This window comes from Callospermophilus lateralis, chromosome 13 (assembly GCF_048772815.1).
Source record: "Callospermophilus lateralis isolate mCalLat2 chromosome 13, mCalLat2.hap1, whole genome shotgun sequence".
Taxonomy (NCBI): Eukaryota; Metazoa; Chordata; class Mammalia; order Rodentia; family Sciuridae; genus Callospermophilus; species Callospermophilus lateralis.
The window spans coordinates 105,392,732-105,414,552 of record NC_135317.1 but is presented as its reverse complement, the minus strand read 5'-3'; the positions used below and the strand labels follow the sequence as shown (position 1 = coordinate 105,414,552).

At 42.0% G+C, this 21,821-nt stretch overlaps 1 protein-coding gene across 2 annotated transcripts; it reads left to right on the top strand.

Annotated features, from left to right (window-relative positions):
* Positions 1-237: 237 nt before the first annotated feature.
* Ntmt2 (N-terminal Xaa-Pro-Lys N-methyltransferase 2) lies at positions 238-16,294 on the top strand. 2 transcript variants are annotated; one of them, XM_076831966.2, is made up of 4 exons: positions 238-444; positions 8,730-8,905; positions 14,466-14,715; positions 15,459-16,294. In XM_076831966.2, exons 1-4 carry the CDS (start codon positions 291-293, stop codon positions 15,680-15,682), a joined length of 804 nt encoding a protein of 267 aa, XP_076688081.1. In that variant the 5' UTR covers positions 238-290; the 3' UTR covers positions 15,683-16,294. The 2 variants fall into 2 exon arrangements, with proteins under 2 accessions (XP_076688081.1, XP_076688080.1); XM_076831965.2 differs by having other exon boundaries at positions 15,411-16,294.
* The last annotated feature ends 5,527 nt before the right edge of the window (positions 16,295-21,821 follow it).

The following is a 21,821-nucleotide window of genomic DNA, read 5'->3' as shown; positions in this document are numbered from 1 at the left end:
GTGCTTTTCCCCGGATGGAGCAGGATCTCATGCAGCCTGTTTTCATCTTAGCACCTGCTGGCTTGGAGTGGTGTCGCCCAAGCAATCAGAGGGAGTCTGTGCCAGGAGCCTGACCTCCCCATGTTTGCTGCCCTTCCCCCACACCCCATGACAGACTGTCCTGATATAGATGGACAGGGGACTGGTTTAAAATGACAGTCTCAAGTTCTTTTAGGACGAGAAGGCTAATTCAAAGAAACAGTCAGACAAGCTTTCTTTCTCTTCAGAAGTCGTCATTGCCCTGCTCCTCCATGGCCCATCTGGGAGCCCATTTTGCCTTTAGATCCCGCTGGCAGAAGACCGATGGTGAACTCTGCCGGCACAGCATGTCCTTCATCCTTCACAGAGCCATTCGCAATGACTTCTTTCAGAGCTACCTCTACCTGCTGGAGAAAATTCCCCTGGGTAAGTGAGTCAGAGCTGCCAGATACGGGACAAGGAATGACTGAAGGGACAGTGTGAGGTTGTGGGACACCTGGAAGAGAAACTAGAAGGAGGAAAGAATTGCAGCCAGTGTCCAAGGGATGACACATTTTAATGACATTCTTGTACAGAGAGGCAAAGATCAAGTGCCGCCTGATAAGCAGGACTCTATTTTGGGCTTTCCATGCACCTTCAGGCACAGTGATTTGCTTCTGTCGGTGTCAGTTGCCTGTACTCCAGGCTCATAGAAACTCACTTCTTGAGTTCTGACAGCTCATTGTAATATTTGCAAAAGTTTTGAGGTAGACAAATTTGGTAACTCAAAGATGAGAGTGTATTTATATATGTATATGCACACATATATTCAAGAGGATATACAGTAAGAGTTAAAAAGAGACAAACAATAATAGATGAAAATGTGCTTGGTGTGTGTGCATGTGTGCGTGCGTGTGTGTGTGTGTGTGTGAGTGTGTGTGTGTAATCCACTCTGGTCTTCCTGAGGCTCACTGGAGAGCCTAACAGGAGAACATTTTAGATTGGCCTTTGAATATTAAGAAGAAAAGCTGGGCAGTCATCTGATTCCATTTTCGTGATTTCCTCCAGGTTTCGGGGAATCTGAGAGTGGAGCAGTAAAGAGCTTATCTGCTTCATCGAGTTGAGGCTCCTGTTCGCAGCCTCTGTGCAGGTGGTTACTTCAGGGCACTCCAAACTGCCTGGAGGAGGAAACAGCTTACAATTAGAGAGAAGGGCCACCCCCCACCCACGCCCCTTCCTTGGTTTATATTTTCTCCCAAAGAAAGCAGGAGCACTGTGTCTCAGCCCCAGTCTGTTTTCTTAAGGTTGTGTGAAAGCCCCATTGTGCACGGGATGTGGTCAGGGTTTCCAGCTCTGGAGAGGGCTACATAATTCTTTGTATTACATTCAATAAATTACATGTTAGTAGTTGACCAAAGTCTCCTTTTATACCCCCGTTTCTGAGGAATCATTAATTCTAGACATATAAATACCTTCATCTCGTATTCATAGAGCTTTCTCTTCAAAGTGTTTACTCATCTGCCTTCATTTGATTATCATAGCTATACATACATAGGGTAAATAGTACTAATTTTTCTTCTCATTTTCCCATCTCCTTCTCCAATTCTATTTTATTTTTTCCAGCAAGGGAAAGAAAGTTCAGAGATGCTAAGGTCTAATCTGGAGAGAGCAATACCAAAGCAAAAACTGAAGCCCAGGGCTCTTTCTGCTAGATCACACTGCCACAAGTAATTATTTACACATATAATACATCTCATCTGTATCCACATGGGAAGACGAGAAGGTGATTATGTCCTGGTCCCTCTATATATTGACAGCATTGCTTTCCTGGGGCTGTACCCCAGTGAAAGCAGTTTGGTAGCTGCGGTTGTGTTAGAATGGATAAAGCTATCAATTATGACCAAGAAGAGCCTCACTAGAGGGCAGGTGATGGCCACACTTTAAAAATAATTACTAGGGAGAAAAAGAACCTGTCTTTGCAAGTAATGGAAGGTGACTTAAGAACAGAACAATCTCTAGGAAAACTTGGATGACGATTAATTTGGGACAAGTAGATTGTAATTTGTATTTGGCCCTCATCCTTTTTACCCAATATAATCCTTTTGGTTTTATGGTAATTTTGATTTTGTCTGTTTTTCTCTTTGTGAAAGTGCTGATGTTTTGCCAATAATTTCTAATCTTTTTTTTAAAAAAAGTCAATATTTTGGTAAAATATTCCTTGGAAGGAATAACAAAGGAAAAAGTTTAAAATTTTCTGCTTTGGATTAGATGCAGGGTCCTCTTCTTGTCCTATCCTCTTTGTCACACCATTGGCTTCTGAGACACTCTGAGGGTACCTATAGTGTCCCATGACAGTTTGAATACCATTAGTCTAGTCCAGCCAAAGTTGATTTCATATGCCTTAGTTTCCATTTTCCATGAATGAACACTGCTTATTTTCTCTAACTGATAGTTTGGCCTAGGCATTATTTTCCCTGAGAGCCACTGAGTGAGCCCTACCCACAATATCTCTGATGATAGACATGGAGGAGTCTATTAGTTGGTAAGGACTAGGCTATACTGCAATAACAAAGGAACCCTGACATCTCAATGGCCAAACACGTCCACTCTTGCTTCGTCACTTCAATATGCATCATTGTGGTGGGCAGGCTGTATTCCACTTAGGCATGCAGGAATCCAGGATGATGGAGTCTCCATCAGCTACAGCATCGTAGTTAATGAGGCAAAGGGAAAGAGTAGCTGAAAGCTTATCTACTCACTTTCAATATTTTGACCCCAAAGGAGGTATATCACATCTGTTTGGAGTCCACTGCTCAGTTCCATGGGATTCTGTATATTTTGTCATTCCATGTTTCCGCTACAAGGAAGAAACTTGGCTCTTTAGAGATGGAAACATCAGATGCTTCATAATCAATTCAGGTATATTCAATATAAGAGATATTTTATGGAATTCTTATTATTGTAAAATTTACTGTGCACTGGGCAAGATTCAAATATTAATAAGACATATAATTTCTCTTTTTTATGGTTTTATAATCTAATAATGGAAGCAATCCTACAAATTTATTTTATTTATTTATTTTTAAATTTATTCTCAATATTTTTAAATTAAGGGTGCAAGGAAGGCAAACTATCAGCTCTAAGAATAGATGAATAGACTTTTTCAGTTTTTTCTTCTCATGGCAGAGCCTGAATGTTCAGAAAGGAATCATCTTGTAAGTCCCATCAGCCAGTGTCAACTTATAGGCAATTAGAAGTCTGCCCTACCCAATTAACTCTCTTAATCCTTGTGTTTGGTTTTAGGAGGTTATAACTGATACTTATGGGATGTGTTTGCATATACTGGTTCCTCTATTGGACTCTAGTTCTCATGGGAGTGGAGGATCATCTGTTTTTCTCTCTTCCAGGTCTGTGTATTTAGCATTTACCCTAGTTCCTGGAACATAGAAATAACTCAGTATATATCTGTTATATGAATTAAATGGCCTCATACTAACAATTAATTGCAGATACTGAAGTTCTGAATTCACATTCTTGCACTGTTACTAGTGGAGAAGTGAACTCTGTCATTTTCTAAAGTCTATGTGCATCATTTTCCTCAAAAGTGTCAGAGGAAGGATTAAATGCCATATATATGTGAAAGTCATCAATCTTCAGTAACTATTAGTTTTGCCCCTTTCTTCCCCTGAGCCAGGCCTTTTTTAAAGTCACCATGTAGCCTTTTCTGGAACAGACATTACCAAAGACAATAAACTTAATTCAATATATGAGAGTTTGCAGGCTGGAGCGGATATTATGCTTTTCAGGTTGGAAATAAAACTTAGCCTGCCGAGATGCTCCCTCCCCTGCTCTGCTGAGGTGTTTTAGAGTTGGCTTCCCCTACTCTTGATGATTTCAAGACTTCATAGAAATGAAAATAAAGCCCTTCTTTCAAAAAGGTTGGGGAACCCCTCCTGGAGAGTCTGCACAGAGAGTTTGTTGTTTGCGGTAATTATGGAAAGAACTGCGGCTAACCAGACCCTTTGACTCCTGCTCCACGCCCCCCCTCCCCCAACCCCCGACCCCCGGCCTGGGCCAGGCAGCCAGTCTCACTTCAGCCCGCCCTGTGGCCATGTTCAGTCATGGGGGAATTTGCTGACCATCCCCGGCTGGCTTCAGAGACTCATGGAACAGCAAAGACATTGATACTGAAAGTCTCCAATGGATGATTCTGCATGGCCTGTGACCAAAACAGAATTCAGGAAAAGGGACACACACTGTTCCAGTGTTTTGCCTCTACTGTCTCAGCTCACCTTCACAACATCCCTTCAGTGTGCTGTTATTTTCCACATCTCTGTTTGAGGAGCTGATGCACAGGGGAGGTCATGTGCAAGAGAATCACAGTGGTGAGAGCAGAGCAGGTCTAGAACCCAGGTGGCCACCGCAGACTCGTTGTTAACCACTACTCACACCTCCTCCCAGTGTGAGTGGAAACGTGACAAATGTGGGCAGCAGTGAAAGTGTTTCCATAGGCTTTTATTTGACAAGAATAGAAGATTCTACATTTTATCCACATATCCACACTGTGTGAAATGCCTTTCCTTGTAACTTTTTGCTAACCCAAATAAAATCATCCTTGGTGGCTGAGGTCTTTTGGAATCTTTCCCTAACTGCTCCTACTTGCAGGCATCTCTGATCCCCCAAGACTACTAGTGCTTGTACCATTCACTGGGTACTTGGTGATGTGTAACTCAACTGCCCCTTTCTAGTTTGTAATCTCCATGAGAGAGGGATTGGGCTTTGTCTCCTGTTCCTTGAGGGTTGTATTGGTGCTTTACAACTAAGTCATAGATGAACTGACTCTTGCTGAACATCCTCTCGGATAGACACCTTTCCTAGAAATTTCACAAAATCCCTTTTCTATTTCAGAGCAAATGAATGTGTTCTGTTTTTGTCCTTGGGAGTTCAGTTTGTAATGTAGGTCAAGAAATAAGTATCATGTTATACCAAGGAATAATAGTGTCTAGTCTCTGTCTTAGAGTACCCCACGTTTCACAAAGGCATTACAATGCTACAAGAACAAGCCATTACATGCATTTCCATATTTAAAGGCATGGCTGTTGACCAATTGCCTTATCTGAGTCAACATGCACAGATATCAGAAGGGGAGAACTTGGGACTCCCTGTGACACCTCATATATCTTTTTTAGTGAAATGCACCTGTCAATTAGGTGAAAATGAGAACCATAAAAGCCCACCTATTGAGGCTGACACCTGCTGAGCTTGGCATTCACTTGTGGTCTAAAGGTTGCTGGCATAATGGACCATTCCCATTTCCAGATAAAAGGTTTTAATAGACTGCACCAACTAGTGGACTTAAGCAGGTGATGATGAGTGTGGCTGCTTGGAGCTTTGCTTGGATAAAGGAGAGCCCTGGACTGTGGCTTATCAGGGGCCCCAGAGCAGCAGCATTCAACCGTGGGCAGAATCTGGGAGCTGTACTTTTCCAGCATGATTTTTGTGAGATATCCAGAATTTGCAACAGTCATATTATTAGGATGGCAATGCCTGCCTGTTTTTTGACATCCTTTTGGATTTATAAGCATTTATTGAGCTACCTGCTATTTACACACATTTTACCAATTGCTAGGAAGGGGGATTGGTATAGGCCAGTCTGTTTTTGACCTGGAGGATCCTACTTTTAATGTGTTCCCTCAATCAGTAGCTAATTTGTATATAAAGTGTCAGAAGCCTTCTATATTTGTTAAAACTTCTTAAAGATTTGTATTTTTAAAATGACTTTTTATGCACAGTAGTCAACATGTGTGGGGGAGATAGCAAGTAATATTGTTAGTCTGCAGAAAATGGCATACCTGGATGCGGATTCTTGCAACTCTTCCAGCAAATTCAAGGCCACTGAGGGTTCAAATATGGCTCCAGTGTGCTTAAGTTGGAAAATGCTAGTGTAAATCCAAAGATGGAACATAGTCGCAGTGATATAAGTGGTGTTTATTGGATTTTTAACTTTTAAAATCAATTTTCAATTGACTCTTGAATTTAAGTTGTTCAGTTTGGAAGCAATTAATACACTAGTTGAATATCACAATTTTGGGATTATCTAAAGAAAAATGTTGTTAGTTAAGGTTTAATAGATTTTTTTCTTTGATTCCCTCTTCTCAAAATTATCCCATATTTTGCTTTGCTTCATACCATGATCATAATATTTTTGAATCTAAGTGTTTTGCTTAGAGTTTTCAACTGCTTTTTAAAAATTTTTGGTGATTGATATAAAAACACATCTTCCTTAGAATAATACTGATGTCTCCTTGCTTTTTGCCTACTCTCTCTACTGCCTAGAATCCAGTCTTTCTTTTGTAATGTAAATTGATTTCTTTCCAGATTTGATAAACAGCTGTCATTTGGGTATTCCTGGGTTAATTACATCATCTTTCATCATGCGTCTTCTCTTGATTTTAACCCTAATTGGTCTAGAATATAACTTCAAGAAACTTCAGAAGGATGAATCCATGGGAGGTAAATATTCTTTTGATAGTTTAACTGGGTATTAAAGTTATTTTCAAAATAATTTTTCTTCAGAGTATTGATGGCATTTTATCATTGTTATCTAGCATTTCTGATAAGATTTGTGGTATAAGCCTGGTCTCAGTCTTTTGAATATAGGATGGTGTTCTCTAAGATACTAATTATTTATTGTTTATCAAAAATTCAAATCTAACTGTGAGAACTATATTTTTATTTGCTATATCTGGGAAAAATTGAAGATCAACCAATTTTACCCCTCAAAATGGCTTTAGGATCTTATTATTATTCTTTCTGTTTTGAAATTTCTTCAGGACAAATGTAAACGTTGTTTTTTCAAAAAGCTACACTGCTCAACACTTGTTGGATCTTATAATCTTTTTCAGTCTGGAAAGTTTTCTTCTAGTATTTGTCTTTAGTTGCTCTTGTTCCTCTATTTTATTAATTTCCTTTTAAAACAATTTTATCTTACTTAGCTTGAATTAAGTCTTTGTGGGTTTATACATTTGTCTTTTTACTTCTGTTTTCATATCTGTCCTTCTGTTTTATGTTCTGGAAATGTATCCAATATTCCAAAACTTTAATTTCTAAGAATTCCTTTTTATTCTTTGAATTATCATTGTCATTTTCTTTGGATCTTATCTTGGACTGATGAATGCACTGGTTCTTATGTTTCTTCAAAGACATATGAGATTTTGGTTGTGTTTTGATTTAAATTCTCTTCCACTTCCTGAATCACTTCTATTTCCTTTTGGGTCAATTCTGATGATTTATCTGAATCTTTTTCTTTCAGGCTGACATTTTACTCTCATGAGTTTGGAGATCATTGTTTACCTACATGTAGGAATACATGACAAGGTAATGAATAAGGTTTCCTCTGCTTTGTAATCATCTCAAAAATAGAAAGGTGACATGAAACTCCACATGTGCAGGTAGCCCTTATCAAACTCTGATGAGTGTGAGGCATGTGGAGTCTTCTACATGCCAAAGCAAGTAGAGTTCTAGGATTCTGATGCTAAAGGCTAGTTCAGTTTTTCCTAAGCAATTTACTTATTTTTGTATTTTTAGAGAAGAGACATATGTTTCCATGGTGAAGGCAGATGTATTGCCTGTTGTGTTTAAGCGGTGCATTTGTCCCCTCACCTAGTTGTTCTGTAGACAGGCTTTTGATTAATTATTATTTTTTCAGCTTTCACTCCTATTCTTACACTTTCCTCTGATTGGCTCTAAATCTGGAATGTAATTTCCTCTTGCAACTATTTTGATGTGCAAATTATTGAGCTTTATTCTATCTGATTTTTGCCTTTCATAAATTCATTAAAATCATGAATCTATCAGTGATCCCCTCTCATTTTCTTCACTAAGTGGATTGACTCTAGTTCAAGACTTCTCGGGGAGTATTGGAGGCTCAGAAAACAAATGTGTATAGTTGGTCTGCAATCTTGAATTGAAAGTTCTTCCTTTTCATCCACTTTCAATCATTTCCTTTTGAATATCCTCTAATGAAAATATTTCATATCTGCATGGGTGAATTTTGGTTGACAAAACACCCATAAATGCATTCTCATTCATGGCTTAGAAGTTAGAGCACATGTTTTTCCAAAAATAAATGTCTTAAAATAATACCTTGTGTGTTTTGAAATAATGAAATGACAGTGTGCCTATGGTACAGAATAGCTGCTCAATAGATATTGTTTCTTTCTGCATTTTATTTTCAGAAGGTAGAGCTCAACTACATTTCTATAAGGTGGGTACAAAGACACATTGGGATATGTCTTTAAAAAGAAATGAAAATGATTTACCCCTGCTTTGTGATTAGAAGCAAGAACTAGTGAGAAAAATTATCATAAAACATTTGAACTCAGAGATAAAACTCACCATAAAAGTGATGGAATTTTTACTGCAGCCAAAAAACTGTTAAACTTCAAAAACACAATGGTAACTGTGTTTATTAAATGACAGAGTTACTCATTAATGAAAATGTCACCTGTGATTGACAGATGAAATCTCCTGAGATCACAGAGTTTTAGAAGTCTCACAGTATTATACAGCATGTAAATCACTGAACCAGAGCTCAAACCCACATCCTCTGACTTCACTCCAGTGGTCTTTCTTCCACACACAAATTCACAGTCTTTAAAGAGGAATTTCAGTGCACAATAAGACTGAGTTGTTCTATGATATAATGACTATTAATAATGTTTCACTTGCAGTAAAGTTGTATGCCTTAACAAGCCAAGTCATCAATGGCGAGATGCAGTTCTATGCTAGAGCTAAACTTTTCTATCAAGAAGTGCCAGCCACAGAAGAAGGCATGATGGGGAACTTCATTGAACTCTCCAGCCCAGATATCCAGGCCTCTCGGGAATTTCTTAGGAAATTTGTTGGGGTGAGTTATCTAACTGCAGCTTGATGAGAGGGGAAAGTCCCTGCCAATACTGAGCTCAAGTGCTTCTGTGTGGTAAATTTAGTCAGGTTAAAGCCGTGGGCTCAGCTGAGTTCAGCCTGTCTTAAGACGTTCACGAAGGATGGACTTCATCAGACTCCTGGCTTGTCCCAGTGGACATTTTGTCCTCCTAGCATTAAGCTAATCTTACATGCATGCTTCAAGAGAAGGTGAACCTGCAGTGCTGATACTGCATTTGAGGATTAAGAAGACATTTCTTAAACATCTCAGCGATAAAAAGTTGACATCCAGATAAATAATGAGATATACCTTTGGGAGCTTGGGTTGATTTATTGAATTTCCCATAATAACAAATTGGTTGTAGAAAAGAAATGTACGCTTATGTTCAGTTTAATAGTAAGGACAGCAGAATCCCTTTGTATTATTTTTTTACGCAGTTCAGATTTCTCCTTGAAAGAACATGATCCCTTTGTAGTCTGGTTTGGGGTGAGCCTCCACTGCCCTACGTCCAGGTCCTGTGGAAATTGTAGAGTATAAGGGTCAAACCTTGGGCTCTACAGTCATTGAAGTTCTCCTACTTAATGCAGAAGCAATCCTGGGCTTGTACTTAAATTTGTTACTCAGGCATGGAAACAGAATCTGCTTCACAGAAGAATGTGAAGATCAAATGAGCTCACCCATGTAAAGTTCCTGCTTTAGTTCACAAAATGAGAACCCGCTCCAATCTAACTTGCTGCTACAACTACTAACAAGACATCATGGAATGTGTTTAATGAGGAACTTTGTGTAGTTGTGAGAGTAGACTTCACCCACCCAGTAAAGCTGCATTTGGTCCTACTGAGGATAAGACCATTTGCAAATGATGCTTGTTCCAATTCACTACAAAGTCATAGGTTTGCAATTCGGACCCTATTTTGTTCTGATAGAGGAAACATGGTGGATATTCAGTTTTGGATTTCGGCTGTTGACCTACTTGGAAGCATGGTGTTGTCTCTAGGTTTGTGTCACCTCTAGCTCCTGGAGCACCCAGGTCCCAAGCTTGGTGGTAGAGAAAATATGATGAGGGTGGAACATTTCCTGGGGCCGAAGTGTCTGTCTGGACCCTGGCTACAATCAGAAAGGACTAGGACGTGCAGAGATGAAGGTCAGGCCCACCACATCAGTGTTTCTGACCCACTTCATGGAAGTCTGTTCTAAGATGGTCAGTCACTCTGCCAAGCCCTGTAGAAGCTCTGTCCTCTTTACTCTCCACAGCGGTTCTTAAAGCAAGGACTGTCTTAGCTCCTTTTTATGGTTGTGGAAACTGAGGCTGAGAAGGTTGAATAAGTTGTCAAGGTCACACACTGGTAAGAGACAGAGCTGACACCAAACCGCCTGCTCTTAACTCTGACAGATTTTTTCCATGTGTCTTGCAAAGTAGAAAAATCCTTGCTTTTTTTCCATGGACCAGAGAAACCTCACCTCTCCAGTCTGGCCCAAAGCAATCGCTCCTGCTCGCCTGGTGGTGAGGCCGACTTTGATCCTGAAGCATTTCAGAAGCTTAGTTAGTAATCCAGCTGTCTTGTCACTCTGTGTGGAATGCCAAGCTGACCGCAGGGATGCTGGTCCTACAGAGCCCTTGAGCACGTCCAGGACCTGGGAAAGGAAAGCGTCTTGTGCTCGCGTGTTCATGCCGGAAAAGAGGCAGACTGCTCCCCTCAAATAAGAAGGAGCTCTTCTTAGCAGACAAGGCTCCTTGTAAAGCTGTGACCTCTCACTAAGCACAAACACAGTCTTTTTTAAGGAATGATATTTTTAGTACTTTGACCTTAATAATCTGCTAAATTAGTATCCAGGTCAAGAAACAAGGACTTAGGGAATATGAGTATCTGACATGATCTATTCTTGTGTCGACCAAGAAAAGGCAGATTGTTTAATTCAGAGTTTTGCTTTCCTTTCAACACCCAGTGACATGGGACAGTGGGAAAAGGTGTTTAATCTACTCACAAACATATTTACCTTAGCAAACAGACAAAGGGTATCAAGGTGACATCAGTGGTATAACTGGTAACTGTCCTCAGGTTTAGACGTCTATGGAGGGGGAATTCATTTTTAAAAAATCAGTATTTGATGACCTTTTTTTTTTTTTTTTTAAACATTTCACAGAGATGGGATGACTAAAAAATCACAACCTGACTTGTTGTAGTTCACTTCTTTTGTGTGTGTGTGTGTGTGTATGTGGTGCTAGGAATTGAACCCAGGACCTCACATATACTAGGTAAATGCTCTACCACTGAGCTATACCCCAGTCCTTTAAAAAAAAAAAAAAAAAAAAAAAAAAAAAAATATATATATATATATATATATATATATATATATATTTATTTATTTATTTATTTATTTGAGACAAGGCCTCACTTGGTGGCCCAGGCTGGCCTTGAACCTGGGATCCTTCCGCTGCAGCCCCAGTTGCTGGCATTCCAGGTGTGCACCTCTGTGCCCAGTTATTTCATGGATTTTAAGCAGTGCCAGGAAGTGCTTTGACTTTAGTTCTAGATTCTACTGGATGAGCTTAAAGTCATGTTCTTTGAAACGACATACAGAGGCAGAATCAGAAGTAACATGAGAGCGCTAGTCGTATTGTACTGTTCTCTAGGAATCCATAAATGAAAGAGAGTATATTAAATGAAAATGAAAATACCAAAATATCTCGTTCTGAGGTTATGTGTTGTACAAAGCTCTGGCCACATTCACCAAGGGCATCAGATTCCAACGCGATCACAGCGTCGGCAGCCACAGTGTCCAACAGCAGAGGTGCAGTCCCTGAGCTCAGGCTCTAAACATTCCTTCTCAGAGGAGCTGCCTGTGAATGAGACGTTGTGCCAACCGTATCACATGAAGCAGAGTAAAGAATCAGGCGACTGCACCGGAGGCCTGGTGCACAGCGTCTGGGAGAAAGGACAGCCTGTGTGTTTGTAAACGACAACAGTTTCAAGAATCTCTGCTCAGATTTCACGTACTAAATGGATTTCACTACTTAGAGGATGACCATCTCTAAGGAAGGTTTATTTCAAACATTTTGCCTCAGTTTCTTTGTGTGAAATAAAGGAATTAAACACGTGATTTTAAAGCCCCGGGGTTTTAGTGAGATTCTGAAGGGCTCCTTGGAGAGCTGTGGGAAGGTGGAGTGGCAGGGCTCCGCCTCCCTTGAACCAGAGCAACCTCCTGTCTCTCTATTCATGGAAAAACAGATGTTCAGTTGTTCTAGTCAAATCCTCTGACATAGATCTCTGAGGTCTCTTGGCTTTATTGCTCCGTAGTTCTCCTTCTGAAACCACCTGCCCCACTAATGACAGCAACATGACCAGTAGACTCATAGAGCCAAGTAGCTAGGAGATAAATTTGTAATGAGAATTGCTGATTGAGCACAGACATTTCTAGTAAAGTCATTTCTAGTAGCTTAAAGTAATTTCCTTATACTTTATCCCATCTTAGGAAGTTACTCAGAAATGCTGCCTTTACAATGCTGTGTATGTACAGCACAGACCTTTAGTCTAGGCCTTTTCCTGAATTCATTTAGTTTAAATCATCACATCTGAATGAGGAAGGCAGCGGAGCACAGCAGAGATGACCAACAACACGTGGCTGAGCACCACCACCTCCCCTTCCTGTCCTCAAGGCAGACACCACTCATCACTGTAGATCCCTTTCCTGCTGAGTCTTGCGGAAGCCTTAGTTATTCTGAATATAGCATTGCATAGACACTACCAAGGGGAAAAAGCTTGCCAGTTGAGGTGATGTCCTAATGTTCCTAAAACTGACTTTGGATTCAGGCAGTTCCTGTTCAAATTCAGTTCTGCCATTAGCTATGTAATACTGGGAACCTGAGTTTTCTCATCTACAGTTTGTTAGTCAGCTTTTCATTACTGTGACCAAAATACCCAACAAGAAAAACTCAGAGGAGGGAGGTCCACGGTCACCCAAACCCATTGCCCTGGGCCCGAGGTGAGGCGCAGCACCATAGTCAAAGGGCTTGGGGGAGGAAAACTGCTCATGGTAGCCAGAAAGCACAGAGAGCAGGGAAGATGCCCCTTCCAAGGCAGCCCCCAACCACCCACATCCTCCAGCCAATCCCACCTGCCTACAGCTACCATCTAGTCAGTCCATTCAAACTAGGACGGACTAGGTTACAGGTTTTCTAATCCAGTATTTCACCTCTGAATATTCATACACTAACAAGAGCTTTTGGGGAACACCTCATATCCAGAGAATAACATTACAATAATAATCATCTAATGGAATGAGTATTATGGAGTTATTATAGATACAGTTTGCTACATGTAAACATCAACTTATGATGGTCACTATCCCATTTGAAAAGAAGCTATGATTGTTATACTTTTTGTTCTTCATTGAACCTTTCTAGCATAAGGGGAATATTCTGGATGGAATGGAAGGCATATTTTTTGATATTTCCTCTGTACCACATCTGTGATCCAGAGCCAAAGGTTTTTGTTTTACCCTTAATTCCCGAGAAATCAAGAATTGGCTTTCTTTTTAAGACCTTTATTGGTAACTTCACATATCTTGTTACTGTGATTTCTAGCACAAAACCTATTTAGCATCCATCCCAGTTATGTCCAAATAATTTAGACCAGCTGACTCTTCAAAAATCAGAAAACTTTTTAAAAAAAATTTGTATAGAAGCAAGTTGGAGAAAGTTTGCATTGGCTAACTTCCTGCCCCCACCACCTCCTCAGCCACTCACCTTCAGTTAATTTAATTCACAGACTTACTTTTTTAAAAAAGTTCCCAGTAAACCTGATGCTTCTGGTGCAAAAAGCGGAACACAATTTTTAGCATCAAAGGGGACTGCTGAAATTACCTTTCATTCACAGCAACATGCCGGGTGCCATCGGGGCTGGATTTGAAATAAAATCCTGGCCAGAGAATGGAACAATTGCATTTCCCAGCTAAGGTCCCCAGATTTACCCCCTAAATCCAGTTTAGAAAAAATAAAATTTCAATTATCCCAATATGAACTGGAATGTTTTCATGGAATGAATTTTTAAAGTAATTTTAAAACTCAAGAGAGACTCTCACTGTTTGGCTCCTCCCCCTGCCCTAGTTTACAAAGTAATCACCTACAGTGCTGGTCCCATTAGCTGTAGGTTTAACCTAAATTGTAGATATGAAAATTCTATTTTTATAGAGCCAGGGTTGGCTCATTTCTTGGGGAGAATTACCAACTGCTTAGACCTTAGATATTATTTTAAAATAAAATAAGTTTGCAATTCTTTTAAACACCCATACTTGAGTAAAATAAAGTAGAACTAGAAATGTCTGGATTTGGGGGGGAAACAATGAAATATTCTGCATCTTGATTGTGGCAGTGGGTACTTGGCTATTCACATGTGTCCGAACTTGTTGAATTGTACACGTAAGTTGCACATTTTACCCCATAAAATTGGCACAAATGCAGCTGGTCTAAAGTGGCGATTGGAGTGTCTGAGGCTGGGGTGAATCCCCATGCTTGAGTGTCCCACAAGGCATCTTCCCGCAGGGGCCCGGCAGAGCTGGAACCGGCTGCGCCCTGGACTGTGGCTCCGGGATAGGAAGGGTGAGCAAGCACGTCTTGCTGCCGGTTTTCAACAGCGTGGAGCTGGTGGACATGATGGAGCCTTTCCTCCTTGAGGCCCAGAGCTACCTGCAGGTCAAAGCGGACAAGGTAGAGAGCTACCACTGCTACGGCCTGCAGGAGTTCGCGCCCCGCTGCGGGAGGTACGACGTCATCTGGATCCAGTGGGTCTCAGGTGAGTCTCGTGTGGCCTGGCCTCTGCCCTCCCCGCTTCTCAGCTGGACAAGACAGACGTGGAGCTGTGCTTGTGTCGGGAGCAGTTAGCTAGCCCTGGGTGTCCTGAGAACTCCGCAGTCCCGGCTCCCAGACTTCTCCCCGGGTTCTCGGTGCAAGCTGGACGGCTCCTCCCCACCCACGAGGATGCAGCAGGCGTCCTCACACCAACAACCTAAATCCTTGAAGGAACATAAATACTTGAAAAGATTTAAAAAGTGGGCCCCACAGGGTTAATCCCCATATATTGGCAGAATAGTCATTCTTAGTCTAAAATTCCTAGGAAACAAGACAACAGGGAATCAGGGGTGTCTGTGCGTGCGCGCGTGCGCACAGCGTTCACTAAGGAGTGGCAGTGGAGTTGGGTTGGCCAAGGAAATTGGAGGGACTCATGGGTAGACACCAGTGTCTCTCCCATGCTTGTGAGGTAGGTAGGCCAGGTAGTATAATATGTACTTTAAAGACAGGGACTTGAGCAAAGAGGACGTGTGTTCTTCATCTAGATTTTCAAAGACTCCTGCAACGACAGCTTGGTTTATTAAGTAATCTGTGACTGAGTGGACAGTGGCAGCCTCCTTCCCAGCCTTGCGTTCTTCCCTGCTCTCCTCCCTCCCCACTGTTTCATCCTGTTTCCCATCAACTGGGCCCCACCTGTAGGCTACCTGACTGACAAGGACCTTCTTGCATTTCTTTCCCGATGCCGAGATGGCCTGAAAGAAAATGGTGTCATCATACTGAAGGACAATGTGGCCCGGGAGGGCTGTACCTTCGATCTGTCCGACAGCAGTGTGACTCGGGACATGGACATCCTCCGGAGCCTCATTAGGAAGAGTGGGCTGGCCGTGCTGGGCCAGGAGAAGCAAGAGGGCTTTCCGGAGCAGTGCGTGCCAGTGTGGATGTTTGCACTGCACAACCACAGACACTCCTGAGCGGCAGCGGGGATGAGCGCCTGCACTGGGCAGAGGTGCTTTGAGTCTGGGGAGCTCCTCCAGGGTGTCCCTGAAATGCAGACAGAGATGGAGAGAAGGGATGCAATGCACATCTGGAAATGACTGATGATGTTGTATGTACAGGTTTCACTAATGCAATAATGCACACACTGGTGTGCACATGACGGTGGGCACACTTTGTGATGGTTGATGATGTCATATGTACAGGACTCACTGGTGGGATAATGCACACTCTAATGTGCACACAATGATGGGCAGACGCTGTAATGGACACGCGCGGGACTCTCCATGGGCTTTCTGAAAGATGGAGTGGGAACATCCTGAAAAACCCTATAAGAAACAGCTTATAGACACCTCACCTGTACAAGTGTGAATGAAAATAGAAAAGGAAACAGTACTTATGAATTCTCAACTCTCTTCCTCACTGATTATTTGTGTAATAGAGTTGTCCAACATGGGTGAGAGAAAGCTGACACCCGCTTCCTTGCCCTGGGGTCAGTTACTTTATTCTTCTTCCCTCCTTGATGCTACTACTTCTCTTAAACAAACATCTCCCCCTAATTAACAAGGCACTGAGTAAATAATCTTGTGAAAACATGTCAATTAATTTTGTCTTTAGCCCTTCTCTTGGCTGAAAATGTATATGGTTTCACTTTCTATTTTGGGTCTCAGTTACCCAATGATGTAATATGGATGTAATTTGATAAGAGAAGTCTGCATTACAGTGATAGGGAAGTGTCTCCTTTCAGGAGAAAGTGCTGTACTCTGAAGTTTCAGTCTAGAACATACAAGTAAATGTCATTGAAAATCTAACTTTAGCCACTGACTTCCAACACTGCCTGTTCCCTTGCGGCTGCTCCTTGTTCCTTGGTTGAAATGAAGGTGCACTGGGAAAAGAGGCATCAAAAGAAGTGGGCAAAGAAATGGCCTAAAACCTAAAATTTAACTAGCTGGATTAACATAAGGCATAGGGTTAATTTAAAAATAACCCAAAATCTTTCAAAAAGAAAAATGCTAATATTTATAAGCAGAATGTTTACATGTTCCTGCTCTCGTCTTTAAAACACTCCAATATTTTCATGTTGAAGTTCATGTGTTTTGATATATGTTGAGTTTTCCATGAAATTCTGATAACCAATTAAAGTCAAGAAGGCCTACTCCTGTACAGCTAAGCTACCATAAACATCACATTTCCAAGGCATGGCGCTAACGTAAGAGGAAAACTGTCCCTATAGAATCTTTACAGCTAGCTGGGTAATTTCCTCTAGTGTGCTGGAAATTGGTGTCACTGCCTCTGACCTCGGCACCTCCAGGTATGGCTGTTACTCACTGTAGCCTGGAGTCACATACATGCAAGATGAGTTGGCATCTGTGGGTGGTGAGCAAGCCAGAGACCAGACCGAGTCAGATGGTGAACCATTACCAGTCAGCCTATGTGGGATAAAACTGGGTGCTCGCGCTTTAGCCCACTATGAGTTTTGGAGCTTTTCGGCCTGTCCTTGGGAATTTTCTATTTCTTTTACACCAGCACGCCTAATTCTCTCATCTTTCAAATTTCTCCTTTTGTAGCACCGTTATACCGATACCGAGACCCTCAAATAACTCTCAGACCACACATTGCCATTCCAATTAAGCCTTAAGTGCTGGCCATTTGGCAGACACTCTGGTCTCCAAAGAACTAGATAGAGTGGCATGCCCACCTTTAGTTGACCTCATATTTAAGCCAAAAAACCACTATAGGGACGTTTGGGGGTTTAGCCAATGTAGGCAAGCAAGTACAGAAGCTGAATTGGGCAGTTAACGAGACAATGCAGTGGGTACATTGGTATTTCCCACGGGACTTTCCAGGTTGGCATAGCAGCAAGCAAGCAGAAGGGAAGTAGGTCAAAATGACCCTAGTTGAGTACAAGTTAGAGAATGGTTACTAATGTCTAGACAATCTCTGACAAGGTACATTGCCCAAGAAAAAGAGAAAGCAAAGAGAACAATTTTACATTGTATAAAATTGCTATTTTGTGTTGCCAAGTATGTTATGTTAGGTAATTATTAATGGGCACAGAAGTGGGGCTTTCCCACAGGAGAAGCATTTCTTCCATGTTATGGAGTCTCAGGGTAAAATGGAGTCTGTTTGGTCATTGCCCATATAGCCTGGCCCATAACAGCACCTAGAAGCTGCAGGTATGGCTGCAGGGTACAGCTGTGGGTGGTGACATCTGTGGGTGGTGAGCAAGCCAGAGGCCTTCTCTGTTTCTCTTCCTAAGTTGTTCCACTTAGATCTTTATTGCTCTGCACAAATCCCCCAACTCCACATCTATCCTTAATTTAATGGAGAAAGTGGAGATTGGAAGTAAATTGTGTCAACATCACTGACCTCTATATTTTTAGGAATAGGTACAAAGTACAGAGAGCAGTGGTTTGAGAGGAACGATCACGTGGCCTCATTGAGCACGTGGAGGCGTGGACATGCTACTCAGAGGACACACACAAGTTCTGGAAGGGTGCAGGCGGGAGAGTGGTTTTTCTGGCCTTGAAGGTAGATAGATACTGTGGAAGGAAGAAATTTAGGTCACCTACCCCAGCTGTCTTCAGTCTAATTTAGGAAACAAATTCTCCTTGTGTTTATCAGGACATCTGCAAGTCAGTGGCATAAGTGGTAGCCTTCACTAGTTCCCAAATACCTGTCCGTGTCAGCTGTCTCAGAATCATTTGGGGAGATTCATTAATAGAGATTCCCAGCCTTCATCCCCAGGAGGGTTTGGTTCTACCAAGTGGGATAATTCGTGTTTTTTAAATAAGCCCTCAGATTGATGCTGGGATTATTTTTGCTGGAGGACACTGGTGGGGAGGAGGTGTGGAGCTGGGCTTTCAGAACCGAGAAGGACAAGGTAGGCAAGGGAAGAGCTGGGTGGTGGAACCATCCTGCACACCGCTGCTCTTTATGGATGGTGTCACATGGAACCTGCCAGTGATTCCCCATCACCTGTAGCATGACTCCCATGCCTTTAGAATACCTTAGAAAGCCTCAAGACCTGACCCTGGTTTCCCTCTCCAGCCTGTACTACTGTACCCCTACAGCTATACCTGACTGTAGTTCCCTGAAGGAGCATGAAGTATGGCCCAGGACATTAATAGACATCACTTCCTCAGCATAGAATATAGTGCATTATTTTTTCTGGCCCAGATTCCCTCGATGTTGTAGACTTCTGGAAATTTCCTTCACCCAGCGCCCAGCTGGTGAGGAAGTGCCCAGTTCTGTGCCACCCTCTGCTTACCCTGTCATAGACATGATCTCTCGGCATCATAATCATCTGCTTACTGCCATTTCCTCGATTAAACCCTGAGCTCCTTGCAGGAGTATCTGTGATGAGAGTCTCCGTCTCTATCACAGGCCTTATCACACTGCAGGAACTCAAGACTGTTGCGGGAAGAAGGCAAGGTAATGTCAAAGGCAGATACACCCAGGGCTGTCTTGATTTCTAGAGGCATCGGACAGGAATCAGCAACACAATAGGAAAAATCAAGGGCTTCTGAAGTTCCACGAGCAGGGGGCTATATGAGGCTATCCAAAACAGAGCAAGCAGTGAGAGCCAGGAGGAAATGTCCAGAAACACAAGGCTGGTGAGCTCAGCGACCAGGCAAGAGTGTGGGGAGAAACCAAAGCAAGATCAGGTCCTGAGGTCAAATCCTGCTCAGGTGGGGAAGCTTGCTTGCTATTTTTAACAGCATCCAACCCAAGGATATGGCCATCCCAGAGACCGTGGTTTCATTAGGTTGATATACACTGGGTAAGAAAGACATGTTAAAATTAGGTGCAGATTATAACAGAGCAAATCCTAATCCTCACCCATTTCCCATAGAGCAGCAGGTCCAGAGAAACTCGGTTATAGATAAAGTCAATCCTTCTGTGAATGTTGGACAGAAGTGGAAGACGCTCACCTGTATACTTCACAGACAGATTAACTGCAAGCATGCCTGAGATTCTATATGAACTTTGCAGGACCCCTGGGTTTGCACAGTGATTCACGGATGGGTGCAGTATTCACCTGCCTCCTCTTTTAAAAATCGGAGTTATACCTCCTGAAAGCCAGCATAAAAGCATGATGAGTCTTGGTGGGTCAGACATCGTATAGATTTGGGACCAGCAGAAAAACCTTAAACAGAAAGAATAAGGTCGCGCATATGAAAGACGATCTGCTTTGTGTTATGGACACAGTGTGGCCCCTTCTTTTTTTCCCTCTCCAGCATTTCCTGTAACTGGCCTTTTCTGAGTGATGGACTGGGGAGAAGGCCTGTGTCAGATAGATTCAGCTGCCTGTCATGAGTAATTAAAACCGTTTGTGTTATTGCTTTCCTTAGTTCCAGCTGACTCTGATGCTTTGGTGTCCATGCCAAAAGACTACCTCCTACAATCATCAGAGGCCAGTGTTTCTGCAGAGGTCACTGCATGTTAATTAAGCAAATATGTGAAAAATAGTTTTAAATTATCTCAATTAGTGGAGTGTGTATGTACATGTATTTACAGTGGGGGTTGGGAAGAGACTTTGAAACAGTAACTGACTTGCAGAGCTAGAGATTTGGAGTCAAGGAACTCTCTGTGTGTAGCACCTTTGCATATTCATTAAGTTGGTATGTTTTTGGTTTATGACAGACTTTGTACTGGTTTCTGCAAATAAAGGTAGTGAGAATGTTCAAAAGATCGTGGCTCGGTAATGCAAAAGACAGGTACATAAATGATAATAATTCATAATAAAAAGACTAAAAGAATAATTAAAGAGTTAATATAGAGAAAAAAGAGACTCACTCCATCTCTGGGATTTGAGGAAGGCTCCGCAGTTTCATTCTATACATTCAACACAGTTTGTTGGAAGGCCTTCTGTGTGTGAAGCTCTAGGATCTCTCCTCGGAGAGATTGAAATGCAATAAATATAAATAAGTACATCATTTTGTGTTAGAAAGGTAACATTTTGGAAAAATGAAAAGAGTAGTCATGAGAGAAGATTGTAATTTCAAATAGCAGTGGTATTGGCTTCAGGAGCCATTTGAACAAAGAAGAGAAGTGGGTAAGGGCTTACAATGTGTGGATACCATGGGGGAAGGCAGCAGCCAGTGCAAATGTCCTATCATGAGTGCCCCTGGCTTGTTTGAGCAACGGCAAGGTGAGTGGCACAGATGCAGCAGAGGTGGCCAGGGAGAGGTGTACTAAGGCATAAGAGTTAAGGATGCTCTTAGGGCCAGATCATGGAGGGTCTTTTTTTTTTTTGCACTTTTTAAAAAAATTAGAACTTTTAAAAAATATTTATTTTTCAGTTGTAGTTAGACACAATACCTCTATTTTACTTATTTGTGTGTGGTGCTGAGCATTGAACCCAGGGCCTTGCACATGCTAGGTGAGCACTTGACCGCTGAGCCACAACCCCAGCCCCTGCACTTTTTTTTAACATTTATTTTTTAGTTGTAGGTGGCTTTGGTTTGAGGGAAAACTAGAATCTTCAGAAAGGATCCTTATAACTAAGAGTTGGAGCCTCTAGATTTCATTCCTGGTTCCTGAAGGGCTCCTCTTAGGGCCCTCAGAGGAACCTCAAGTTCAAGATGAAAAGGAAACAGCCTAATTCAGAGCTGTCCCCAGAATGTAGATGCAGATATATCTCATGACAAGGGTTCCTCTTGGGCTTTGAAGACTCACATGGAAATTCAAGCTCAGAATGAGCCGCTGCTTTCTCCACCCTGAACCTGGGCTGGAAGGCTCCGCAGTTCCATTCTGTACATCCAGCACAGTTTGTTTGAAGGCCTGCTGTGTGAAGCTCTAGGATCTCTCCCAGGAGAGACTGAGATGCAATAAAATAATAAATAAGCACATCATCTTAGTGTTAGAAAGAGAACATTTTGGAAAAATGAAAAAAGGAGTCATGAGAGAAGACCAGGACCTTTCAGATGTAGGCGGAATCTGTTTATTTCCCATGGAAAACCATTTTCTTTTTATCAGCCAGCTCCAGGGTCCGTTTCCTGATGACCTGTAGAGCTACGGCTTCTCTGGGGCAGTTTTGGGGGGCATTCCTGGCAAGCACAGAAGCCAGAAAGACTGGAAACCTTATTTGGTCACATTTTTGTGCCTGGCTTT

Bases quoted from the DNA above. Each gene is read 5' to 3' on its own strand.
- Ntmt2 (XM_076831965.2), top strand. From the start codon at position 291: ATGGCCCATCTGGGAGCCCATTTTGCCTTTAGATCCCGCTGGCAGAAG. The intron at 445-8,729 runs GTAAGTGAGTCA...TTTCACTTGCAG, and splicing joins GCTGGAGAAAATTCCCCTGG to TAAAGTTGTATGCCTTAACA. The intron at 8,906-14,465 runs GTGAGTTATCTA...ATCTTCCCGCAG, and splicing joins TTCTTAGGAAATTTGTTGGG to GGGCCCGGCAGAGCTGGAAC.